This window comes from Medicago truncatula, chromosome 1 (genome assembly GCF_003473485.1).
Source record: "Medicago truncatula cultivar Jemalong A17 chromosome 1, MtrunA17r5.0-ANR, whole genome shotgun sequence".
Taxonomy (NCBI): Eukaryota; Viridiplantae; Streptophyta; class Magnoliopsida; order Fabales; family Fabaceae; genus Medicago; species Medicago truncatula.
Window position 1 is genome coordinate 2940314 of NC_053042.1, and position 25969 is coordinate 2966282.

Sequence of the window (25969 nt, forward strand, 5' to 3'; positions counted from 1 at the left end):
ATTTTTCAATAATGAAAATTCTTCTTCAAATTAGATATTTTTTGACAAAGAATTAACTATTTTTTTTAAATAAGAAAATAAATGAAAATTGTAATAATAAGAATCACAATTTTTTTGTCAAGTAGTCTACTGGCCAGAGTTCACATAATTTAATTGTGGAGAAGTGGAGTGTCCAGCGTTCGAACTCCGACCCCTGCATCAGGGCCGACCCTTTAAATTTGGATGCCTTGGGCGAATTAAAAATTTAAAAGAGTGGTGCCCCTATAAAATAATTCCACAGAAAATGACAAGATTAAGAGAAATGAATGGAAAGACTATTAAACATTTCATTTGACATTGTGCAAGAACACAAGTATAAATCTTTGAAATGACAACCAATTAGCTCTAAGCTAGGATCCATGTTACAAAGTCTAGACTTCACTCGACAAGTTTAATTAACTAAAGACAACATGTTTATCAAAATAGTACACATGGATCAATTCAATAATTATATCATCACATCATTTTATAATTCAATGTTGATTCCGCAAAAGTGAAAATTCATTTGACTATTAAATAATAAATAAATTGTTTGGCATTGCAGTTGACACGTACTCTTATCTTATGAAGTTATGATCAATGGTATACGACATTTATGCTTTTGGAAATTGATTGTTCTCGTGTTAATAGTTGCATAATTGAGATGAAGAGATGTTTTTTGTTTACAAATTGAGTTGGAGAGGTTAGTCATAGAGAATAAGAATTATAAAGAAAAGAGATCCATAAACTAGGTAAAATATTGCGACTTTTAAATGCAAAAGAAAAAAATATGACTCATTATTATTCTTAACACTCATGTTTCGAACAATTTTTTTTTTATTCTTAACACTCCATATCATTATTTTAATTTTAGTATCTCAATTAAATTATTCACTTGTTTTTCACTTATTGGTTTAGTTGTTAAAATTATGGATGTAATTAATATTTTTTGATACATGTAATTGACTAATTTTATTTTATATTTCATTTAGTCACGTCATTTATTAGTTTTGACTTTGTAGTGCCCCTATAATTTTGTTAGCAACCAGCATTTTCATTTTTATGGGAGTATATATATATATATATATATAGGTAGTAAAAATATATTTTTTGGTGCCCCTAAAATTATAGTGCCCTGGGCCACCGCCCCTAAACGCATATGGAAAAACATCCAAAATTGGAATGCTCGATCTCTTTCACGTACAGGTAAAGAAGTGCTTCTAAAATCAATAGTCCAATCTATTCCCACTTATTATATGAGTGCTTTTCTTCTCCCTACCTTTTTCGGGGAGGAAATAGAGCGCATGATGAATTCATTTTACTAGAGTTCAAACAAGAATGGAGGTCGAAGTATTAATTGGTTAAATTGGGATAAGATGACTACTTGTAAGGATCATGGTGGTGTTAATTTTTGTGACCTTGAAGGTTTTAACCTTGCCATGCTTGGTAATCAAGGATGGAAGCTCTTCACAAACTCTTCCTTTCTCCTCACTAGAGTTCTCAAAGATAAATATTTCCCTAGAAGCAGCTTTTTGGGCGCCAATATTGGTCATAGTACAAGTTTCACATGGAGGAGTATCCAGAGCACTATTCCGATGTTATCTATGGGTTATAGGTGGAAAATCGGTGATGGTAATGATATTAATGTCTGGAAAGACCCATGGATCCACATTCGTCAGAATTTTCAGCCTTCCTAAATTCAGTCAAGCAATCTTCTCAACATGACTGTCTCTCAACTTTTCAATCCAACAACCAGCACTTGAAATCGAGACTTTATTGCTTCTATCATGAACACACAAGATACATTTGATATTTGTAAGTTACCTTTGCACTCTCGAACTCATTCTGATACAATTATTTGGAACGCATCTCCCAATGGCTCATACACAATCAAATCTTCCTACAAGATGTGTTCGAGTATTTCGGACCAAAGGACAAACTATCATGTCTCTGGTGATTGGAAGTTGATATGGTCATTGCGTGTTCCGCCTAAAATTAAACATTTTTGTTGGAGGTTGCTTCGTAGTTGCTTACCCACGAGGTTTAATTTGCAAAGTCGTGGAGTCCATTGCCAGTCAGCTTGTGTGGTTTGCAATAATGACTTGGAAGATGAAATGCGCATGTTTATGCATTGCATGTTTTCTATTGATTGTTGGAATGAGGCAAACTTTTAGGGAAAGATAGTGTCGTACGTGATGTCAAGCGGTAGTTTTTCGTCTATTATGTTTTCCATTCTTAGTGCGCTTGAAGTGGACACTCGTGCTAGATTCGTCGCTATTTTATTGAGTATATGGCGCGCACGTAATGGTTGTTTATGGGAGCAAAATTCTGTCAATGCACATGCATCTTGTGTCCTAACCATGGATATAATTCGCGATTGCATGTGGTGCCACCGTCTCAATGATGATGCACAATCTGATACTTCAGTTTGGTCTAAACCACAAACAGATTGGATCAAGTGTAACGTTGATTGTGCCCTTTTCGAAGCCGAAGGAAAATTTGGTGTTGGCATCTGTTTTCGAGATAGCCTTGGACATCTTATCCAAGCTAACTCTATGGTATTTCCTTCTTTTACAAATGCAGCTGAGTGTGAAGCTACCGCTATACAACAAGCCCTCCAAATTGCTCTTGAACTTGGCCTGAATCGGGTAGTATTTGAAAGTGATTGTCAACTAGTTGTGAATGCAGTCCTTAATAATAGATCTTATATGAATGAACTAGGAAGTTTACTCTCTAATTGCAGGACTTTGCTTTTACTAATGATAGGTATGCCCTAGCTTATGTTTGGAGACAAACTAATATAGTCGCTCATAACCTTGCTCGAGCATCTATATTACATGCTAGTCCCAATATTATCTTATTTTGTTTGTTTTTGGTCAAGTAACCTAGTGGCTAGAATTCTCCTTTTTCAAGGTGAATAAGTGGGGTGTTCGGGGTTCGAACCCCGACCTCTGCATATAACAATGCATGTCCCTGGCAACTGAGTTATATGCTCACGGAGGCAGTCCCAATATTTTCTATCATCCTCTCCCGATTATATTCACTCTAATATTTTAGATGAAATGAAAAAATCAATATTTAACCCTATATAATTAATCGCATTAGAAAAGCGGATACAAATAATTTTTTAGATTCCATAAAAAAAAAAAAAAAAATCTAGATGTTCAAAGTAAATTTCCATGAGCAGTCAAAAGAAAGAAAGTAATTTCCGTGAGCTATAAAGAAAAGAGAGTAAATTTTGGTGATATTGGAAAATATTTGAAATTCTTTCCTAATTACATCGTTAAAAATTTATGGCAAGAAATCATTAGACATATTTTTCGGAAAATAAGAATCAAAAAAGTAAATAAAAAGATACTCACTCTTTCTCAAATCTCAAACAAAAGAAAAGATACACGTTGAAAATAAAACATCCTTAATCTTGTCAAAAGAAGTAAAAACATCCTTAATATTTGATGACCATAATAATAGAAAGAATCAATCACGCTATAAAAAAAATATTTAATCTCTTTTTACATCATATAAATTTCAATTTTCAGTTGATGACTTTGTTCTCCTTGACTGGTATTTAGCAAGAAAGGAAGGCTTATAATTACCAATATAATTCAGCTTTTTGGTCACGTTATTTCACTTTTCACTTTCACTCTCCATAGTTTCATGGTATTATATCTTTGAATTATTCTTTTTCTCTTTGTTAACGAAAATTTTCTTAAAAAAACACTTTTCTTTCCTTTTGTTTCATAAGATGAATGATCAATTTCCTATTGGAATGCGTGTTCTTGCCGTCGATGATGATAGAACATGTCTCAAGATTTTGGAGAGACTTCTCCAAAGGTGTCAATACCATGGTATGTTTTTCTTTTTGAAATATTAAAAATAGGTATTTTTTGGCCCAGGCACTGTAATTTGAATGATAACATTAACAGTTACTTTTTTTGTAAACTTGAATTTGTCAAATTGATTGAGTTGTTTGTTTGTTTATTTTTTTTTTTTTGTGACAAATTATCTATTTTGACAAATATGTGTATTTATGTCTGTGTTAGATTATAGATTATTATCAGTGAAGTTGAGCCAATGTTGAATTTTTGTTGAGTTTTTATGAATCAAATAGATTAGTTTTAAATTTTCTTTGATACTGTTTAGGTTCAACTAAATTATTTTTGACCTATATTTTTCCGATCATATTCATCTAGAGATTCCACATGATTTGGTTTTTAAAGTTTTCAATTTTTTAAAATATTCTTGTGTCTAATCTTTTGTGATCTTATATTATTTTTTGGATTTCAAAGATTTAATTGCATCCAAATTGTTGGATTCACAGATGCAGATTGTCATGCAATTCTATTCCAATGATTAGATTTCTTATTTTTTTAATTAACATATCATAGATTTTATGATGTGGTTGTATCTGAATTTTTTATAATTTTTATTGTGGTTATTTGTTGCAGTAACCACTGCTCAAAGTGCACTAACAGCATTGAACTTGTTGAGAGAAAACAAAAGCAATTTTGACCTAGTAATCAGCAATGTTCATATGCCAGACATGGATGGATTTAAGCTTCTTGAGCTTGTTGGACTTGAGATGGACCTACCTGTCATCAGTAAGTTATGAAATTCTTCAATCTTATGTTATTGATCCATGCATAGAAAATTATTTAGGGTTTTGATTAAAAAATGTTTGATTTCAGTGTTTTCTGCAAATGATGATCCAAAGATGGTGATGAAAGGAATTGATCATGGTGCTTGTGATTATCTGCTGAAACCTGTTACATTGAAGGAGGTACAAATGATTTGGCAACATGTAGTCAGGAAGAAGAAAACTAACAAAAGAAGCAATCGTGATGCGCCTAATTCTGATTGTGGAAATGGAATCGATTCAGCTCGGACAGGAAATTTCGATCAAAATGAAAAGCCATCTAGAAAAAGGAAGGAGAAGAATGAAGATGAGGATGAGGATGAGGATGAGGATGATCGTGACAATGATGATTCGACGGCACAGAAGAAGCCTCGAGTTGTTTGGTCGGCTGACTTACACCGCAAGTTTCTTGCTGCTGTTAAACAATTAGGCTTTGAAAGTATGTTGTTCCCTCAATCTTCAATGCGCAAAAACAGTTGTCATCGTAACTTTTATCAATTTTTATATTCCTCTTTATTTGTTCACATTTAATCAAGATATTTGAGTAGGTTATAGCAATTAAATGTTGAGATTAGTGTCATGATCTTTACTTATAATGTTTTAGCCATGCTATGAAGTTTTTCTATACATAATGTTATTTTGCATGCAGAGGCTGTGCCAAAAAAGATACTTGACTTGATGGATGATGAAACCCTTACAAGGGAGAATGTGGCCAGCCATCTCCAGGTATTTTTCTTATCTCTTATATAATATTTAGCATTAGAAGCTATGAAGCACAACACTGACACATATGTCAAACATGACACTAAACATCGACAATACTTATAATTTGAAAACTTATAGTAATTAAATTAAGAGAAAGTCTTAGATGGTCACGACCATTTCGGCATAAAATCTGGGCACACTCACATATTTCAAAAAAGGTAGAGAGAAAAAATAATTAAATGTTTATCTTGATGATAATTAAATGATATGTATTTTTGATGCGTGTGCGCCAAAATGATGTACCAAATCATTGTGAACATATAAGTATTTTCCTTTTTTTTTTTTTTTAAATTTCTGCAGAAATACAGACTCTATCTGAAAAAACAAGCTAATATGGCAGAAGTTTTGGGTAATGATTCTGATAAATCCTATTCAAGAATGGGTTATATCAGTGGAGTTGGTGCTCATGTGCAGCCATTGAATGACCCTAGACAGTTTCATAATAATAACAGTGCTTTCAGATCCTTTCCATCTAGTGGTATGAGTACTAGATTGAACACTCCTTCTAGTAGTGTCAATATGCATGGATTTCCTGCACATAATTTGAACAACTCAACAGGGGATCATCTTAGGTTTCAATCGGCCATAGCTCGTTCCAATCTGAATGATGTTCAAAGAATGCCATTTTCTTCTGTAGACTCTCAACATTCACAGTTTTCTCATCCTTTACTTGAAAAAAGAAGGTGCAATGACATTTGGTCAAGCCCTATGCAGCAATTACCAGAAACAAACTCTTACCTTCCAAAAGAAGGTTTTGTCCATGCTGCTGCTATGCCTCCTACATATAACATGAATTCACAAGGTATTATTTTTAACAGTTCTAATAATGTGCCATTTCAAGGATGGGATAATAACCATAACAACCATGATGGAAGTTATCATCCTTCTCATGTGGTTGGTAATTCAGTAGGCCCTTCTATGATTCATGTTCTGAATGCTATTGAACCAGAAGGAAACTTGGACAATAATTATTGTGATCGTATCGCGGAGTTACATGAAGTTCCATCATTGAAACCACATGAGGTATATATGATGAATAATCAGATGAAGGCTGGAAATAGCCACATGTCTAATGAGCTTGATTCGCTTGAGGACGTCATGAGAGTCATGATCAAACCGGTAATAAAATTTATGCAGTGTGATGCAACATTCTTAGTCTATAATTAAAATTTCTGATGCATTTAACTTGTGATCCATTTTTCTATATTGCTTTCTGATAATTAATTATTTTGATGCAGAAACAATTATATGCCAATTTCTCTGGTGGGACATCAATGCCACGGCAAGATTAGAATATGCATCAAGTCATGCTTGTGGATGAATTTTGTAGACTGTGACAAGTCTTCACATATATACTCTCTTTTCCAAGTTTTGTCTTTTCAAGGGTTGAAACTTTCTCTTAAATTATTTCCAAGTACTTTATGGAGTTGATACAATTTCTTGTTTTGTGTAGACATGCTTTCTTTTTTCTTGCTAATTTGATAGTGGTCCAAAAGCAAGAAGCAAGAATAAGATGGTTACTACAAATGACAATAAGTGCTGGGATTTTCATATTTAGAATGCAAATATTGACTTGTGATAATTATTCCTTTATTGTTTTGTTTTAGCAATTCTTGCATGGTAGCTTGTAGAATGTATGTTGTATTATGTATGACTAGGAGGATAATGAATTCAATAGAGTGAAAGAAAAAATAAGTTTTCATCGTGTCTTGCATAGATTTTCTAAATCTTTGATAAATCCAATCTCCATGTCAGCCTTTGGTTGATCCAAGGTGGATTTCGATTCCATATAGAATATAGATGGTTACTTGAGGAACTCGAATTTGACCAAGTTAAAAAAAAAAGACAATCATTTTAGTCTTAACTATCTTCTATCTTAATTATAAGAAAAAATAAAAAATTATTTTTAATGACTTTTATACTCTAATTTAAAATATTTGTCCTTTTAATTTAATTAGGCGAAGTAAGTATCTTACAATTTTCTATAAAGATGTATTAAAAACAATTTTGATTGATTTTTTTATTCTTCGTTTGATTGAGGCAAACGGAGTACTTTGGAATCGACTAAACAATAAATCTTGTACGGTTGGAGTTCATCAAACAAAAAGTTACCTCTTTTTTTTTTTTAATGAAACAAACAGTGACCTCTTTAAACATTTTCCAATGAAACCCGATGCAAGGTTTAGACGTAAATGCATAGGAAAAAAAAAAAATTATTGATGTGTGTAAGTACAAAATATCCTTTTGATAAATTTAAATGGATTAATTACTATTTAGGGGTATACTTAAAACTTAAAAGAAAAGGAGGTCAAGATGTTCATCTCATTCCCCTCTCTCCTGGGAATGAGATTGAGATGTAAACTCTTTTTGGTGGAATCTAGCAGTGTTATATACATCCAACTGTATTATAAATGATTGAGTTGGGATAAGCTTATTGTGCCTAAGAAGTTTAAAGATCCCGACTTCCGTATTTATGCTTTCAACCTCGCTATGTTGGATAAGCAAGCATGGAAATTTATTGATCAACCTCAGTCTTCGGTTGCTAGAATTTATTGAGTTGAGGTTTTCTATCATGGGGGCTTCTTGAATGTTGAATTGGTCATAATCCTTCTTATGCATGGCTAGTATCTGGTCAGCTAAGTGCCTTGTGAAAGAAGGTTTTCCGTAGAGTTTTGGAAGGAGTGGTCATATTCCAGGTTGGAAGGTACATTGGCATTGAAAAGGTTAAGTGTTCAGCTCATCCTTCTCCGTTATGGTCAGATCTTTGTGTCGAAGACTTGCTGCATCACCATTCCAAGGCTTGGCATGTTGAAGTGATTTGAGGTATGCTTCCTACCACTATGGTTTATAATATTATTGGCATTTCGCTATATTCCCAGTTAAAGCAAATAGGATTACTTGGTATCCTGAGATTGTGACCTCTTATTCGATGAAGTCGGCATATAGGCTAGTTATCGCTCATTTTGTGGACACAAGTGAACTTCATATTGCTAGGTGTTAAATCTTATCTAGAATTTGCAGATTCCACCTTGTCTTAAGTAGTTTCTCTGCCATGCATGTTACAATTGTCAACTTACCTTAACTCAACTTTAAACCATGGATGTTGTGTTTTCTGATAGTCGTCAGGCTTTGGTATGTGTTTGAGGGATCATGTGGGTGACTTTATTTCTGTTAGGATCGAATACTTTCCTTATTATCTCCTAATTGTGGAAGCAGACTATTCTAAGGTTATCCTTGAAAGTGATTCCCAAATTGTGGCACTAAGTGTTAATCATCCTAAACTCTGTTTTGGATTTTGGAATGATCAGTGGTGATTGTCTCCATATTCTTTCATCTTTTCCCAACTTGATTACAAGTAGTGTTACCACAAAATGAATAGTGTGACTCATTCTCTTGCAAATGAAGCACTATTAGTAACTTTATATTGAATTGAATCCTTAATTTTTAATGAAATGCATTGAATTCCTTTTGAGGAAAAAAATGGTATACTTAGGCTTTGTTTGCGAGTTTGGAGGGGAAGGCTTGGGAAAAAAGGAATAAGTAAGTGGAAGAAATAGAGGAAAATGGGAACTTTTCTTCATAATAGAAAACCCTACTCATTTGGAGGAACTAAAAAATTGTATTGGAGGAGGGTTTTGGGGGGTTTTGGAGGGTTAATAAGAATTCTTCAAATTTAATTTATGTTGTTATAATATTTTAAAATTAAAAATAAAGTAATCATATACATTAATTTATCATTCTCTAAAAAACTACTCTTTTAAATTTTTTGAAAGATCTCTCTATTTTTTCTCATATTTTGCACCCCTCAAAGCCTTTCCTTTCCTTCCCCTCCAAACTCCCAAACAAAGCCTTAGAAAAATGATAAATATATATATATTGGATATCTAAAACATTCAAAGTTTTGTAACAAAGTTAAAATACTTAAAAAAACAAACATTTGAAATAGAGTATATATAAAATACAACTTTGTATATGCTGAAAGGTGATATAAATATCTTCCTACAATGGTATGACAACTGATCTGTTATCAGAATTTGTTATGGCTCTTGAACGGATTGATTTGGTGTCAGAATTTTGTCGATATGTCCAACAATGGTTTCTAGTTTTGTCTGTTCTCTGGACATCGTTGTATGAACCAAATCCTCGGTATTTTTCGCCACAACATTGCACATCTGTCAATATAGAGGGAAATATAATTGATAAAGTTACTCGGCATATAACTGTTTACCATTGTTGTAAAGAGAGACAATACAAACACATTTTTACCTCATTGTGAAGATGAGGCAGTGGTGACCAATTAGGATCATTGTCACAAGCAGGAATATAGAATTCTCCCAAAGCTACAAAAAATGGAAGAATTACAATTAAATCTTTGATTTGGGTATGCAGATAGCAAAGGAAAAATGCGAGAAAAGGTCTTCAAAGAAAGAAAAAAGAAAAAAAGAAGCACAAAATGACATAAAGAAAACATATTCAAATATTATCATCAGAGATGCAAATTCATACTTATTTTTTCAACTTGAGGCAGTTGATAAATCGTTGGGGTTTGAGTAGATTCATTTCGAGTTTCTTGATAGGTCCCCGCCGTTGCTTCCATCTTGTCCTGCAGACAAAGTTCATTTGTCAGTCAGATCACAAGCAAGTCAAGCAAATCTCTTTAAGAACAATCATGCTTTGTATTGTACTACATGCTCTACCCTATGTGTAAAACAAACCTTGGCAGTTAAACATGAGCATGCATAGCTATGATTAAGAATTGAATCCAGGTTGATAATTGATGACAATAATTGGAAATGAAACAAAACAAACATATAGTCCAACTACCTTTTCAAACTCAAATCCTGTCCATTCCAAAGAGAAATAAACAAAGTATTAAAAAGATTGTGTGTGACATGAAACATTAATGCACTTACAGAGTATTCTTTCTGGCAGTATTCATCATTGAGACAATTTTCCAAGAGAGGAAACCTCTTTCTTATGAAATCAATTTGTCTTCTCTGCATGTTTCTAAATTGCAATAATAGATCGGAGAGTTGATACAACGGTTCTTGGCTCCTAGCATCATAAGAGCCATGTGCTCCATTAACTGCTGCGGCACTACCATTATTCTCCCTAGACTGGTTCGATGGGGATTCCACATTTGTCATATTTGCACCATTTTTCACTTGAGAACCAACTTGTCCTAGCGATGGTAAATTTATGAAGGGGGTACTTAACTCCTGACAGATGACTCTTTGAATATTCAGATCCTTATCATCAACAATATCATGCCACTTTCCATATCCATGCCTTAATAGAAAAGAACTATGTTAGAGGATTACATTAAATAAAATTAACCTATAAAAATTACAAAAAAGCAAAAACATGCAAAATCGTTTTTCATTGAATGAAATAAAATGGAGGGTGACATACGTAGACACACACACACATACACAACGACATTTTGGAAACATGCAATGCAATTGCCTATATCTATTAAAAGACACTATGTCAAAAAAGAAAAAGAAAAAGAGACATACTTCAAAACTGCATGCAGCAAGACTAAATCATGCTCCTCCTTCCATATCTTTGTACTTCTCAAGCCTGCATATCGTGACAAGATGTCATCTGAAAAAAGTGGAGTGCCGGGATTTTCTGATGCAAACTTCACCTGTCATTCCATATTTGAAGATGAGGAAAACATATTCATCAACTAAAGGAAATAATAATAGTAAAAAATAATGTAAATAGGATAGTTATGGGTTACTAGTGTCATGTAAAAAATAATGTAAATAGAACAGATGCTAATGAAATATAACTTATGCCTGAAAATTTATATGACCATTACAAGAAAGGAATTCTAGGTAAAAGTTTTCTAATTTTGAAACAATTGGACACATGAACAGTCAAACCAAGTGCGAGAGGGCAGTAAGAAAGCATCATGACACAATAATATACAAAAAACAAGCAACCAATATACAGAAAGTTTATTTCAAGAACTTACCTTTTCCCTTATCAATGACAAAACCGATATTCTAACAAGTACTTCAACTATTTGAAGTCCTTCTTTTGGAACACCATCTACAGACATGTTTCAACAGGAGGGAAAAATAAGTTAACTTAAAATATAGGAGATATGATACTGAGAGAACAATCACAGGAATAAGGGATCTATCACCTGAGAATGCAGGGGAATCATTTATATCTTCAGCAATATGAGACAAGAAAAGGGCTCCATACCTGTTCAAAATATATAGATCAAATTCACTCGCAAATAATGATTTAAGATACAATAAACCATGTGATGGGTAAAACCATATCATACTGTACTGTACAACTAATTATGCATCTATCCCATATAAGGGGGTCTCACCATTTCCCAAGATTATTTAATGTAGGGTTATATTTGGAATAAACTATCAAAACTATAACATTCAATGTACTCATTGGTCATATTTGTACCCAAATGTCGTCTAATCCGCCCCCTCCACCCAACAAAACAAAGCTAATATGCAAAGCTACAAATTTTGGCATAAAATAACAATTGCATTAATCAAAATAAAACTAAATTAGAATATGAGACATGTTCATGGAAAATAAGAGCACTACTCGTTGATTTCTTCACAAGTCTTCTGCTTCATGTGGGGAATAAAATCCTTCCAATCAAAATCGCCGACCCCAAACCTGTTATTGACTAACCAAATGAGATAAACTGCAAATATTTCCATGAAAAAACCCTCTTTAATACTTAAGGGTTAGGGAAAGACTAGACCTAATCATAAACTAACAACTAGAATGTAACCTCATTAAAAGCTGAAGGAAAGCAGCTCTCTGACGTTGAGTAAAACCTATCACTTTTAGTGATTTTCCTTCGCCTTCCATTAAAGCCGGTGGATTTGTGTTATCTGCAGCTAATGAATAAATTAACATCATAGTTAAAGACAGATAAATGAATTCCAATATTAAAAATGAAATGATAAGTGAATATTGATATGTATTACGAGCTGTCTTTTTGGAAGGTCTTTTGGATGTAGTAGTTCTTGTTGAATTTGAATCACCGTCGGTATGATCCACTTCATAATCGTCATCCTCGTAGTCGGAGGAGCCTACACCTTCTAGCCGAGCAAAATTCTCCCCCTTAAAAAGAAACCATATGGAAAGTCAGTGAACTACGTATACAACCTCAACAAAAACACAATCAAAAGGAGAGCAAAAATATACATTCGCACAAACGCATAGTATACAAGAACAAACACAATTTCCCTTGTATACTAATACAAGTTATACAAGTAAATGAAACGGTGGCATACCAGTAAAGTTGTGCGGTTTCGCTTCCCTTTACCCAAGGCATTTTGCACTTCAACTTTTTGCTCTTGGTATTTATCTTTAAGCAATTCCTCCCAAAAGTTTTTTCCTTCTGAAGCCTCACCTTTATCAATGAATTCAAAATTTGCCACCTAGAACATATTATCTATCAGGTAAATGAAAAGAACAGAACCTAAATAAAGAACGCAAAATGATTTCATGCCACTACTTTCTTTTATAAAGACAAAATTGATGTTGAATTAAGATTGTAAGAATTGAGTTTTGGACTAGGGCACAAAGTATTTGTGATTTACTTTGACTTGAGATTATTTTAAAAGATTTGAAGATAAAATGGGAAGGACTGTGAAGCTCTACTGGGAAAATAAATAAGAAAACAGCTCAGTACACAATCCAATTCAGCATGATTGAACTAAGCATGTCAAGGTTGACAGATATTTCATAAAGAAGCAGATTGGTTACTTGATTTGTACTCTATATGTGCGAAATAGGACAGCTTGTATATATTCTCACGAAAGGATTGATTGAATATCCTAATTTTTGAAACAAAAATATCCAATCTGGGAGTTTAGAATACCTATTCACCCTCAGGGGGGTATGGAAAATCTGTGAGTTTTAGGAATGCATATATATGGAGTTATAGTTTAGTTTACATTATTTTGTAATTAGTATAATAGCAAGAAGCACAAGATTATATATTTCCAAAAAAATATACATGACCAAATACAAATCAAATTAGAAGAACAAGTTTGTATATGATAGATCATATGAGAGTCAACCTTAAAGGCTTTCAGAAATCCACTTTCATCTTCATCATTCAAAGTGGCCTCTTCAGCTCCAACTTGGTCGCGACCCAACAATCTATTATAAAAATATATATATATGTGAAAGTAAGTTTTCAAGCATAATCATATGTTATACTTCAGGTATAACAGACTTTGTTACCTGTCAATAGCGGCATCGTCGTAATGAATTTGGCGAGATTTTCCGGCCACGTCATTCTCATCAGCAAATAACTCCTTTGAGCCATACCTGATGATGTCGTCCAACTCTTCCTAAGCATGATAATAATCAGAAGACTGTCATTATCAGTTGAGAACATAAAATTTCAATTTTTCAACAATAAAAGAAAACCTATTACCTGTTTAATGTTTTGAGCCTTTCTGCCTACGACTACGTGTTCTAACACCATCTTCTTCTTAGTTATTTCCATCATCCTTTCTTCAATTGTTCCACGTGTTATAAGCCTAAAAATCAACACCTGAAACACAAGAACTTATGTGATACAACAACAACAACAACCAAGCCTTATCCCACTAAGTGGGGTTGGCTACATGGATCAAAGTACGCCATAATGTTCGACAAACAAAAACAAGAAATTATGTGATATTTTCGGCAAACAAAAACCACTGCATATTATAGTGAAAAAAAGCTTTAACCTTGTTAGTTTGTCCAACTCGATGAGCTCTGGCCATAGCCTGTAGATCAGCATGAGGGTTCCAATCACTATAGAATAACAGTTTGATCAGCAAATCGAGTGAAATAATGAACCAAATTAGACAATATATAAAATGAAAGAAAAATTAAACTTTCAGCATGATAGCATTGTCGGCATTAAAAAAAAGGACTATAATGTGAGTTCCCACTGGTTACCATATGAATATAAGTATACTTGATATCATTGTTATTTGTAAATATCAACCAGAAAGAAATGAGCCAAGAAAATAACTAGTCACGTTAAGCACCATTTAGGTGCATTCCCTGTGTGTGTTTTTCTATTGGAAAAAATACATTCCCTCTGTTAATCAAGTAACGTAGGGTAATAGCATGATTCCTTAAATAAATAAAAAATTTCAACATATGAAGAGTCACCTATCATATATAATAACTGTGTCTGCCGTTGCAAGGTTTATCCCCAACCCACCAGCTCTAGTAGAAAGAAGAAAACAAAATCTTGAAGAATCTTCAGCATTAAATCGGTCTATCCGTACTTGTCGTTCATCTCCATCAACATTTCCATCTATCCTTTCATACTGCCAATGCTGGTGTTTTTAACAAAAGAAAAGCAATTCAATAAAACACAACAAAATTCAACTGTGCAGAAACCGAAAGGTCAGTGATTAGAATATTTTGATATGAATACCTTGTAAACACAATAACTTTCAAGCATGTTCAGAATGCCCTGAAATTGAGAAAATATAAGGACTCTATGCCCTTGCTCTTTAAGCTTCATCATCAGCTTGTCCAACAATTGCAACTTCCCTGATGATTCCAGCATTTGTCTGAAACATAGAAAAATGAAAAGGAACATAGTGATCCAATCAGAAAAAAAATATATATGAACATTAATTTTATTAAAATTTATATCAATGTCATCAATCCCGAATAGCAATGTGTAGTGGACGCCCCACAAACGCTATAGCGGGACAGTGGGATGGCTGCCATTCTGAAAGTTTTTATGCAGTTTATATAGTGTACTAAACACATATTATAAAAAAAGGATAAAAAAAATTCAAAATTCATGACATTACTAACAGTAAAAATCCATTGGTGTCTTTAATTTACAAACAAGAGATGCGTGGAAATGATTGGTTGGTTTGTAGTACAAGAGGGACTAAGTGAGAAACTCTGAACAAAGCCTCCATCACAAACTTGAGGAGCTCCACACTGTTTTAACTCTTAAATCCCTAAAATACCCCCACCAAAACTCTAATTATTAATTTATAAGAGAATTTTTGGAATTTCAGTTTGCACTCATGGGGCATTGTAGCGGCAAAGAACCACACCATTGTGCTAAAGTAATGCCTTCAAACATAAAAAAACTTGTTTTGGTGCCATAAACACAGGAATAATTAATATTTCCTCTTAGTTAAGAAAGTTAGCAAATTTCATTTATAAATAAAAAGAGAAACAAGATTTAGCACCAAATAAGTAGAGCAACCAGTATTTATATTAGACAACAACCATTATGAAATTTAAAAATAACAGCGACGAAGCTTACTTATATGCTTCTGTTTCTTTGTGCAGAACTGGCTCAACTCCTTCCAACATGTAAGGATGACAACATAGCTTACGCAGTTGCATAACAACATTGTTAAGAGAAATCTGATTCATTGAACATATGAAACACTTTCTTAAGATACTGTTGACACATTTTGCTTCTTTCCTTATGAAGCAACAGTTAAGAATAGCACAACAAAAGGTTAGTTTGCTAAAACATCAATCTTACTTGTGCTCCACCACGGCGAGTTAATATGTCATAATTACGAGTCAAAATTGCCTTATAATATTCTCTCTGTTTGCTGCTCAATTCAACACGTATAATAAGCTCCTTTTTAGGAGGTAGTTCAGTCATAACATCCTTCTTCAATCCTGCAGGGGTATAAAACAATTGAATCCACATTTCAGATAGTCCTATTTAGTAAGTTAAAATAAGATCCTATTTTTTTTAAGCTGATATATCAGTATAAAATGAAAATAAGACCCAAAATTTCATCCAGTATCAACCATTACTTAAGAGTGATCACGAACAAGGAATTTCTATAAGAACAAAATTATTTAAGAGTGCACAAATTGAGAACAGAAAAGCACAAAGGTTATATAAGAAACCTCGATCATGTGAGGAGTATAGAAGAAGGAAACAGAGAAACAATATAAGAAACCTCAACCAACAGAGCATGTGCTATTATAACAAATCTTAAGCATAAACGGAAATGCTGACAAGAAAATCAGATAAAGATGTATACTTCGCAGGAGATGTGGGGCCAACAATGTATGAAGCCTCGAAACCTGTTGCTCTTGATTGATATCCTTAAATTCTTCTTGGAACTCTTCTAAACTTCCAAACTACCAGAAGCAATTGAAAGTTCATAAGATACATTGGACCTTTATGGGTATATTAGATAACATAATAATCATACTTTTTTCATAATATAGGTCTCATACTAACCTTCCCAGCGTCAAGGAAGTGCATAAGCATAAAGAGTTCATCCAGATTGTTCTGAAATGCATCAAACAAGTTGTCATGTAGGTTCCAACTTCCAACATAAAAACTCAACACATGCACCAGGATGTAAAAATCAACAATATGCACTAGAAGGTGTAAAATCTACTAGACAAAGTATCATATGTACTTTCCATAGGAAAAACAATCTAGCAATGCACCTTAGCTAAGACTCAGAACTAATACAAAAGTCAAATGTTTTAAGTAACAAAGATTACTACATTAGTTTCATAAACTTTCTGTTGTGTAATATATTTAATGTAAAATCATTAAAAGATATTTATTTCATAATTACGACAGATTTGACATATTTGATTTCTGTGAGTGAGTGTACAAATTTTAATTAGCCTTTGAATCCAATCTAATTGAGAATAATATGATATCTATTCTGTTTGACTCTTTTCATGTAAAAGCTAAAAAATGTGGTAATACTAGGGTTCGAAAATGGATGGATTAGTCAAAATTTTGTTTGGATTATAATGCATGGATTAAGACATTCAATTTATCCATTTATAAGCCACTAAAAAATCAAATCCATCCATTTATAATTTATGTACTGATGGATATCAAATCCATCCATATATCATCTTAAATACGAATTTAAATACTATACAAAAGAAAACACTATTCTAGTTAACCAATTCCTTAAAAAGTCGAGACATCAACATACAATAAGTCTGGTATGGCGTAAATTTTAAATAAACCTGAAGAGGAGTTCCTGTCAAAAGCACACGATGTCTGCTAGAGTATTGCTTCAGTGAAGAAAACAATTTTGAATCCTTGTTTTTCAGACGGTGACCTTCATCGACTATCTGCATGTATTGTGTATATACAGATGTTAAGATGCTAGTATCAAAGAATAACGCACTGAATGTTAAGCTGTTGGCACAAAAGAGATGCAATTAGATGGTAAGTAGAATTTTACTGGCTCCTGGCACTAGAATGGTGAGTAGAATTTACCATGCACTCCCACTTTATCGGCTTCAATGATGCGGTATCTTGGATTATAATCTCATATGAAGTCAAAAGAACATCAAATTTAATGCTTTCCAACTTTCTTGTAGTAACTGTTTTTTTAGAATTCTTTTTCTTGCTCTTCTTCGGATTCTTCAGAAAGTAAAATTCATATTCTCTAATAGTGCTACGAGCTTGGGAAGTTCCAACATACATAACCTACAGAAATTAACATACATTAAAAGCATATATACATAAATAAAAAATGAAACTAAGAAGTCAAGTATACATACAACATTCATTTGAGGTGCCCATCTTTCAAATTCGCGCTCCCAGTTTCGTAGTGTAGAAAGTGGAGCAACCACCAAATGTGGAGAAGCATTCTCTTGTAAAAGGGATGCTAAGAAAGCAATACTTTGTATAGTTTTTCCTGAAGATGAAAAACCAAGCCATCAAGGTGACACTTCAGCTAGAAACTCCGAATTAAGAATAATAGTGAAGGACACAAATATTAGGTTGATCATGAGCAAAACAGAAACTAAGTACCAAGTCCCATTTCATCAGCAAGTATAACATGAGTTTGCTTGGACCAAGAGAAACGTAGGAAGTTCAATCCCTCAAGTTGATACAGATGTAGTGTACCTTCATTTACATAAGTATATGAAATCAGGATCATCCAAATCTAATAAAACAAAGACAAAAGGTGTGGTATTCCAAAGAAAGAAAAAAGGCAAAAGGTTGAAATAGTATATCAGTTAAAACACATACCCCCTGAAAGAAATTCGGGGCTATGTTCATACTGTTGAAATTCTTTCTGCTGCTTTATCAATTCAGCATCATCACTAACACTGCCTTTTTGCTTACAATAAGAAATCTTCCTAGACCTAGAACGAAATATATTGAATCTCTCTATTTCTGCCTGAAACAAAGAGATATCTGACTCAAGCTCCCAATGGCATTCATCATAAGGAAGCTCTTTCCACTTCACAAGATATTCCTTCTCAGCACCATGGTCCCTGTATTAAACAAAATATTCCATAACTTGGGAATTTATGACATTTTCATAGAAAAGATGGAATAAAATTACTCCAAAAAAATTAAGCCATAAGAGCATACTTCAGTGTCGAAATTCTCTCACGAGTCAAATACAAAAATTATAAAATCCTTTCATAGGGGAAGGAGACTAAAATACATGGTTCATCAAAACATAAGAAGGTCAAAACTAGATGAAAAACATGGTGATGGAGTGTGAAACAGACTCCTTTATGAAAATCTCAACAACAACTTATAGAATGGTCTAAACCCCCCATCCCCAGCACTTGTTTTTGGCAATAAAAAAACCCAAGCTTGCTTCCTAGGTCAATGATTAGTGAGCCTAAATTAAGAATTATAGTTTGAACTTAACTTAACAACCACTTTTCTACCAAAATTTCTGTTAACATTCCAGGACAAATGAATTTCAACTCAATCCGAAGTTCAAAAACATTTAACGTAACCAGGAACATAATCATCTCATATTATTTTTCATATAAGCAAGGATAGAGAAATATAGCTAATGGCTGAACCTGCAAGAAAGTATTCGGTGAACCGTAGTCCATTCAGGTCGAATGGCAACAAAATCTTCATCTGGTTTTCTGACTGGTCCCATTTTACGATGAAAGTTGTTTACTTTGGTCTTTAAATGTTGATTAATCCTGAAAACCTTCAGAAACTCTTCCTCTGGCACCCTGAAGAGAAAATTTATAAAGCTGGTAAATGGACAATACCCGCAGGCTGCAGTGATAAAAAAGACTCAGAAAATAAATTGGTTGAGATTCGGAAATGGAAATTTATATATATAAGATTCACAAGACACCGTTAGAAGCTGAAAGTAACTAAACAGTAGATGAGTTTCAATAAGTTTACCATCCGCAATGCATATACGATAGTCCTTTCCACTTCACAAGATATTGTTTCGTCAAACTTTGTTTGGACCTCAAATTTTCGGCATCACTTTCGCCGGCAACAGTGGGACGCATCTCACAATCTAATATCTTATCAATATCATTAAGTGGGCTAACCTGCACAGTCACACAAAGAGAATGCAAGTATTATAAAGACAATACCTAAGAAGGAAACATTTTAAAAGTATTAGACTTACACATTCAGGGCACATCCAGTTGTCAAGACGGGAGCTTTTAAGTGGTGACAGTAAACACTCGGTGTGGAACGAATAAGTGCATGTTTTACAGCTCCTAAGATTTCCGCTCTTTCCACAAGCTTGGCATGAATCCTTTTTCTATTGGAAAAGGATAGAAACATCATAACAAGGAGTAAGAGAGAAAAGAAATGACAACTTTATTTGTTTAAAGCTACAACCTCAAATAAGTGAATATGATACTTACATCCTGATACCCAAAATTCATGAATGAATAAAAAATAGCAACTAGCTTCAAATGTGATTAATGAGAATGTGCATGAGAATGGGAATATTCTCCGTATAAAAGATATCAGCAAAAATTATGTTCCTCTCTTAGGCACCAAAGTAAATAAAATAATGCAGTATATGAGAGAAAGTGATCCAAACTCGGAACAATGTCAGTATTCACCGCAAATAACAAAACCCTGGCACAACATATATCGAGTAGTTGAACAGATAAAAATGAAGCTGCAAGGTCTTAGAATAAGATAAACATACACAAAAGAAATAGAAAATAAAGTGCCTGTATTATTTCACAGAAAGGTCTAATTAAATTAATGTCATAAATGTTCAGTATGCATTAGCAATTACAGATTCCATACCAAATTAAACAGTATAAGGATCTAAACAATAAGTTACGAAGTAAATTTTCACCAAGGCATGCCGAGTTTGACTGAAAATTCCGATATCGGTTTCGTGTAGTGCAACAACAAAATTATCTACTATCAAAGCTGTGCACTAAACATTATACTACCAATGCTAACAAAATTGAGTACAACACGGGATAAAATGAACTCAACGGAAATGGTTAAAGCAAAAAGAAAGGATGTAACTTACTGCATCGCTTCTTACAATCCTCTCAAACTTTTCCAGAGTTGTCTGACTTTTTCTGGGCATTAAATCAGCATCATCGTCTGACTCATCTTGAGTATTAAATTGCTTTCGATCAGATCTTACACGAAGCCTGTCAACCAAGCTACTCATTTTCTGCTGAAAGGATACAAATTTTCATGTAAGCCAGATACAAGAACACTAACCTATAAACTAAATCCCCCACTCTAAGTAAAACCAAGATTTATCTAAGGATTTTTTTTTGTAGCAGGCTCATATCTAAAATAGAGGGATCAAAATCAAACACACCATTCAAGAAATAAATAAAAAATTTAATAATATATTTTTCACCAAAAGAACATTATAAATGTTTGGCAGATACAAGCACAAGTACATGCATTTAAATGAAAACATATATATCAAACACATGCACGAGAGATAAATACACAATCGGATGTGGTAGTACGTGCATGATATAAATGCACAAGTACATTCTTTTGAGAAAAACAAATTCATTTTGATTTGAAATCAACCTTAAGAACGAATCTTAAAACAAAACAGACCATGCCAATAAATAACCAAGCTGCAGTCATACCATTTACAAACATAAAAAGGCAAAATAACAGCAAAAAAAATACTAAACTTATTCAAACATATGAAGTGAAACCCTAAAGACAGAACTAAACACAACAACTCAAACAAAACGACGTTAATTTGAATAAACTTTTCAACGAGCGCTTATAGCAAAACAAAAATTGAAATGACAATGACTGTGAACCTTTAAAATAATAGATTTCAATCACACAAATTAAAAGCAAATTTTTCAGTTCAACTTTATCAAAATCTTCTCAGTAGATATTTATAAACTAGGGGTGAGCAAGACCCAACTGAACCCTAAGATGTGTCCTGTCTCTGTCCCATTTGACCCGGAAAGCAGCAGATTTATTCAGGTCTAGTAATAGTCATCTTTTGAGTCTGAAAGCAAGGTAAATACTTAAAACAATTAATCTTTTACTTTCAACTTATAGTCATAATTGCATAATCACCTTAAAATTTTATTTTAAATATCCTTTGTGCCGACCCGGACTCGTCTTAATAGATCTGGCCTTAATTTAACCCATAATATTGTGGGTGTGCTCAGATCTAAGGACGAGTTCGTGTCTAAAGAATGACCCAATAAAAATTTAGGGTTAAGTTAGGGACGAGTATAACCAATCCCAACTTGCCCCTTTGTCACCCCAACTATAAACAACTGATGGCTTTTCGTAAGTTACAAATCAAATTCTTTAATGAGTTTGAATCGGATGAATGAGTTTGAATCTTATCCGAAAAGCTAGCTCAAAGGATGAGAGTATCCAAACACATTTATACATCTGACAACCCAGAAACCTGAGCAATGTCGAACTCCAATACAATTTCAATAAAATTCTTATCAGAGTTGATAAGTACCACAAATCAAAAATTAATCCAAACTGAGTATAGTATTAATCACCATCTTTATTCAATTTTCATTTCCTCAAATTTCATTCTTCATTTCTAGAACCAAAATAAAACATACCAAACCAGAATATTCTCACAAAACAACCAAAAAAACAAAATAAAAACAAATCAATCCAAAATTATACATACAAACAATCCAACGTGAACAGCAACAATCAGCTGATTCCACTATTCTTGTCCAGCAAGCAATGTACCTGAAAATCACAATTCCAACAACCCATTTCTCAAAAATCAAACACCAATAAACCTTAAACCATAACCAAACTCCACACACCACATTTTCAAATCATTTTTTATCAACTAAGTAGAAATCATAAACAAAACAAAAATAACAAAAGCAATGGTTTTTCACTTGTTCATAGCTAAGTTATCATTAAAAATTCATAACAAAATCAGAGAAACTCACCGTAGAGAGCAAGAATGCTCTCAAGTTTCCGTCGCGGGAAGTTCAGAGTTTCACCGGAAAAAGAGAGAAAGTAGGAAATTTGCTACGGAAATAGTGTTAAGAGTAGAAGAGTGTGTCTGTAAATATGAAGAAAATGGTGAATGAAGAGTCACACCTTTTTTATGTCTTTATATAACAAAGTAATAAGATAATTTAATTATATTTTACCATAGTTAGAATATACTATGGTATACCTTTTGACCAAAATTTATATATAATAATAAAATACTATATAAGATAATTTTATATAAGATAATTATATATTATTTTTATTGAATTTTGGATACATTCTACTAAACCCAAAAATGGGGAAATGCAAAATAAACGGCTCTTTTATTTTTGTTCATTTTCGATTTAGAGGGAAAAAGTAAATTTTCCTAATATTAAAAAGTTTTAGAGTTTGAAAGTTTTCCAAAATTTGTAAGGTTAAAAAATTCCAGCTTATCTAAAATATGTTTTGGCACATTGTATTTTTTAAATGACGGAAAAAAAAATAGTTTAACCGTAGTTCTGATCCTCCTTGTTTTCAATGGAAAAACATTTTTAAATGAAATTTTCCTTTCATACCCTTTGAAATAACTTTTCATTTGAATTTTTTGGTAGTCATCTTTATAATATTATAAGAATCTTTTTCAACAAAAATTAGAATTTTTTTACAAAATATTAATTAAATATGAATTTTTTTTTATGTTTTTGGAACTTTTTTTTTAAGTAGGCTAGTGGTTAGAACTCTCACATTTTATTTAATTATGTCTTTGGTACTTTTTTTTTTTGTCAAGTAGCTTAGTGGCTAAAATCCACACATTTTAATTTTATTTAAATATGAAGAAATGGGGTGTCTGGAATTCGAACCTCCAACATCTGCATATAATATGTAATATCTCTACCAACTCAGTTAAGTTCAGAGAGATATGTTTTTGATACATTAAAAATTCATATTTAATGGGGTAATAAAAGAATACAATGAGGCCATTACCTAAACTTTATATCAGAAAAAAAAAAATAGTATGATTGTATATTGAGTAAATGGTCACTTTTATCATTTAAAAAATACAATGTGCCAAAACATATTTTATATAAGCTGAGTCAGGGACCTTTGTGATAGCGAGGTGCAAAGTTAGGAACTAAAGTGACTATTTGCTCTTGTATATTTTAAATTAAATGGGGGAAACCATTGGATCAAACAAAAATGAAGGAACGCAAAAGAAACGGCTCTCTTTGTTTTTTCATTTGGTATTTCGAGGGAAAAGGTAAATTTTCCAAATTTTAAAATTTTAGTATAGTAAATTTTTTAAATTTGAATTCAAAATTTTTAAAAGTTATAACAGTCAACATAGACGGTAATCAAATGTATTTGATTTTATAGCAAAAAACATTATTTGATTTTCTTAATATGATTGAAGGTTGAATCAGTTCGTACATGAGTCGTGACTCATCCATAAGATTATAGAATCAACTTCCACTTTCAGTGTTGACGTAAAGATCTTTTTAGTAAGTGATATGTAAGTAGGGTTGGCAAAACAGGTATGATCCGTTGAGCCGACCCATTTAACCAGTCATTTTAGACGGTCTGGGCTGAGGATTTGAACCCACCCCCTATAGTTGGTCCACCCCGTTTAATCTGCTGAAAAAAGCGGGTTGTGGCGGGGTAAGGCAGGCCAACACGCAGATTCATTAAAAAAGTTTTATTTAATTATTATAGTACTAATAAATAATAAATATCTCAATTTTTATGGGTTTTCTTCTAAAAATAAGAGTTTAGCTCAGTTGATATGGGCAATGCATAAAATATATAAGGTCTAGGTTCAAATCCCGGCCACCACCAAAAATAAATAATAATTCGACAATTCTTTATTTATGTGGGATTAAAATAAGAATAAAATGATTATGAGTATAAATTTTGTATTCTTTGTTTAATAAACATGAAAGTCGTATTGATTGCAGCGAAAGTTCAACTTCAATAAACATGAAAGTATTGCTTCATTGATTAGAATGTAATTTCGTCACTATATTTGCTTATCAACATGATACTGTCTTTCCTCATTTAGAGCTTTTTCAGATTATCATAAGTAAGATGAAATTAATGTTATATATAAGGTGATGTTTAATTTTCATTAAACCTTTTCTTTTTTGTTCTATGAATAGTGTTGTTTGGTTGAGTTACCCGCTGTTACTACTTCCTTTTTACTCCACACATCTAAGTTTAATTGTACGATTTTAAATCCGAACTCACAACAATGACCTTGCTTACTACGCAGCCCTGGTGCTATCTAAAGGTTCCACTTTAGCAAAACTTTCGAATTTTCTTTGTATAATTTAGACATATATATTATCTTAAAAATTGGGTTATAGATCCAACCTAAGAGAAGTGGACAGCCTTATTGAGGTGTGTAACAGGAAAGCTCGAAAGTTGTTCCCATCCCTATCAAAGGAGATGCCAACCATCTCCTTTTTTTTTTCTTTTTTTTTTTTTAATTTAGACAGATACTATGGTTTTCACATTGTATTCAATATATATTGCGGTGGATCAACTTCATATAGTATCGCATCCAAAAGAAAACTTCATATAATATCAACTTTATTTATTTTTGTCAACAATTGAGATATCTTTGCTTTAAAAAAAAGAAGAAAAAAAACACTAATTGGGATCCCTCCTATTATTATTTAAAGTGAAACACTTACTTTAAAGGATATATATCAATATGCATATTTCTTTATAATAATTCTCAAACTCAATACGGATACACTAGTTCCCAAAGGTTTTCCATTCATTCATGCATAAAAATCACAACATTGCCTCCTTCAAACTAAATTACTTTAAAGGTACTTGAATTTGATAAAGGGAGCACTAATGTAGTCTCTTCTAACATTGAAAAATAACCTTCAAAAGACTTGCCTCCAAAAGAAACTACTATTGATCTTTAACTTACTAGTTGCCTTAGTAAGAAGTTGAAGGTGGTGAAACTATTAACCTAAGGCTTTGTTTGGGAGTTTGAAGGGGAAGGGAGGGGAGAGCTTTGAGGTTGGAAATATATAGAAAAATGGACAAAAAATTCACATTTTTTGAAAAAACAATTTTTTAGAAAATGATAAAATAATACTTATGATTAATATACTTTTAATTTTAAGAATATTATAACAACATAGATTAAATTTGAAAAATTCATATAAACCCTCCATAACCCCTAAAACATTTCCCCAATACAATTTTTGAGTTCCCCCAAATGAGGGGGATTTTTTATTATAAGTAAAAAATTAACCTCCAAAGCCCTCTCCTCCCAATGTCTTCTATTTTTTCCACTTGCTCCTTCCTTTTTTCCAAAACCCTCCCTTCCA

At 32.7% G+C, this 25969-nt stretch overlaps 2 protein-coding genes and 1 non-coding gene across 3 annotated transcripts; 1 reads left to right on the forward strand and 2 right to left on the reverse strand.

Moving 5' to 3' along the window:
* The first annotated feature begins 2378 nt into the window (after nucleotides 1-2378).
* Nucleotides 2379-6901, forward strand: LOC25481958 (two-component response regulator ARR10). Its single transcript, XM_024777596.2, has 9 exons — nucleotides 2379-2666; nucleotides 2762-2784; nucleotides 3591-3678; nucleotides 3764-3866; nucleotides 4467-4619; nucleotides 4707-5093; nucleotides 5304-5380; nucleotides 5720-6538; nucleotides 6658-6901. Exons 1-9 carry the CDS (start codon nucleotides 2379-2381, stop codon nucleotides 6709-6711), a joined length of 1992 nt encoding a protein of 663 aa, XP_024633364.1. The 3' UTR covers nucleotides 6712-6901.
* A 3004-nt stretch (nucleotides 6902-9905) lies between these two features.
* LOC25481959 (CHD3-type chromatin-remodeling factor PICKLE) lies at nucleotides 9906-25803 on the reverse strand. Its single transcript, XM_013610382.3, has 29 exons — nucleotides 25774-25803; nucleotides 20695-20847; nucleotides 19819-19956; nucleotides 19584-19738; nucleotides 19244-19405; nucleotides 18447-18694; nucleotides 18225-18320; nucleotides 17972-18108; nucleotides 17685-17897; nucleotides 17429-17536; nucleotides 16671-16721; nucleotides 16468-16567; nucleotides 15951-16093; nucleotides 15723-15826; nucleotides 14865-15003; nucleotides 14594-14763; nucleotides 14161-14227; nucleotides 13863-13982; nucleotides 13667-13776; nucleotides 13501-13582; nucleotides 12709-12855; nucleotides 12400-12535; nucleotides 12201-12309; nucleotides 12008-12082; nucleotides 11577-11638; nucleotides 11403-11479; nucleotides 10939-11069; nucleotides 10333-10708; nucleotides 9906-10022 (listed from the first exon to the last, which is right to left on the reverse strand). The coding sequence occupies exons 1-29, from the start codon at nucleotides 25798-25800 to the stop codon at nucleotides 9906-9908; spliced, it is 3753 nt and encodes a 1250-aa protein (XP_013465836.3). The 5' UTR covers nucleotides 25801-25803.
* Nucleotides 24970-25095, reverse strand: LOC112418807 (U6atac minor spliceosomal RNA). Its single transcript, XR_003008887.1, has one exon. It is a non-coding gene; the product is annotated as a U6atac minor spliceosomal RNA (small nuclear RNA).
* Nucleotides 25804-25969: the final 166 nt, after the last annotated feature.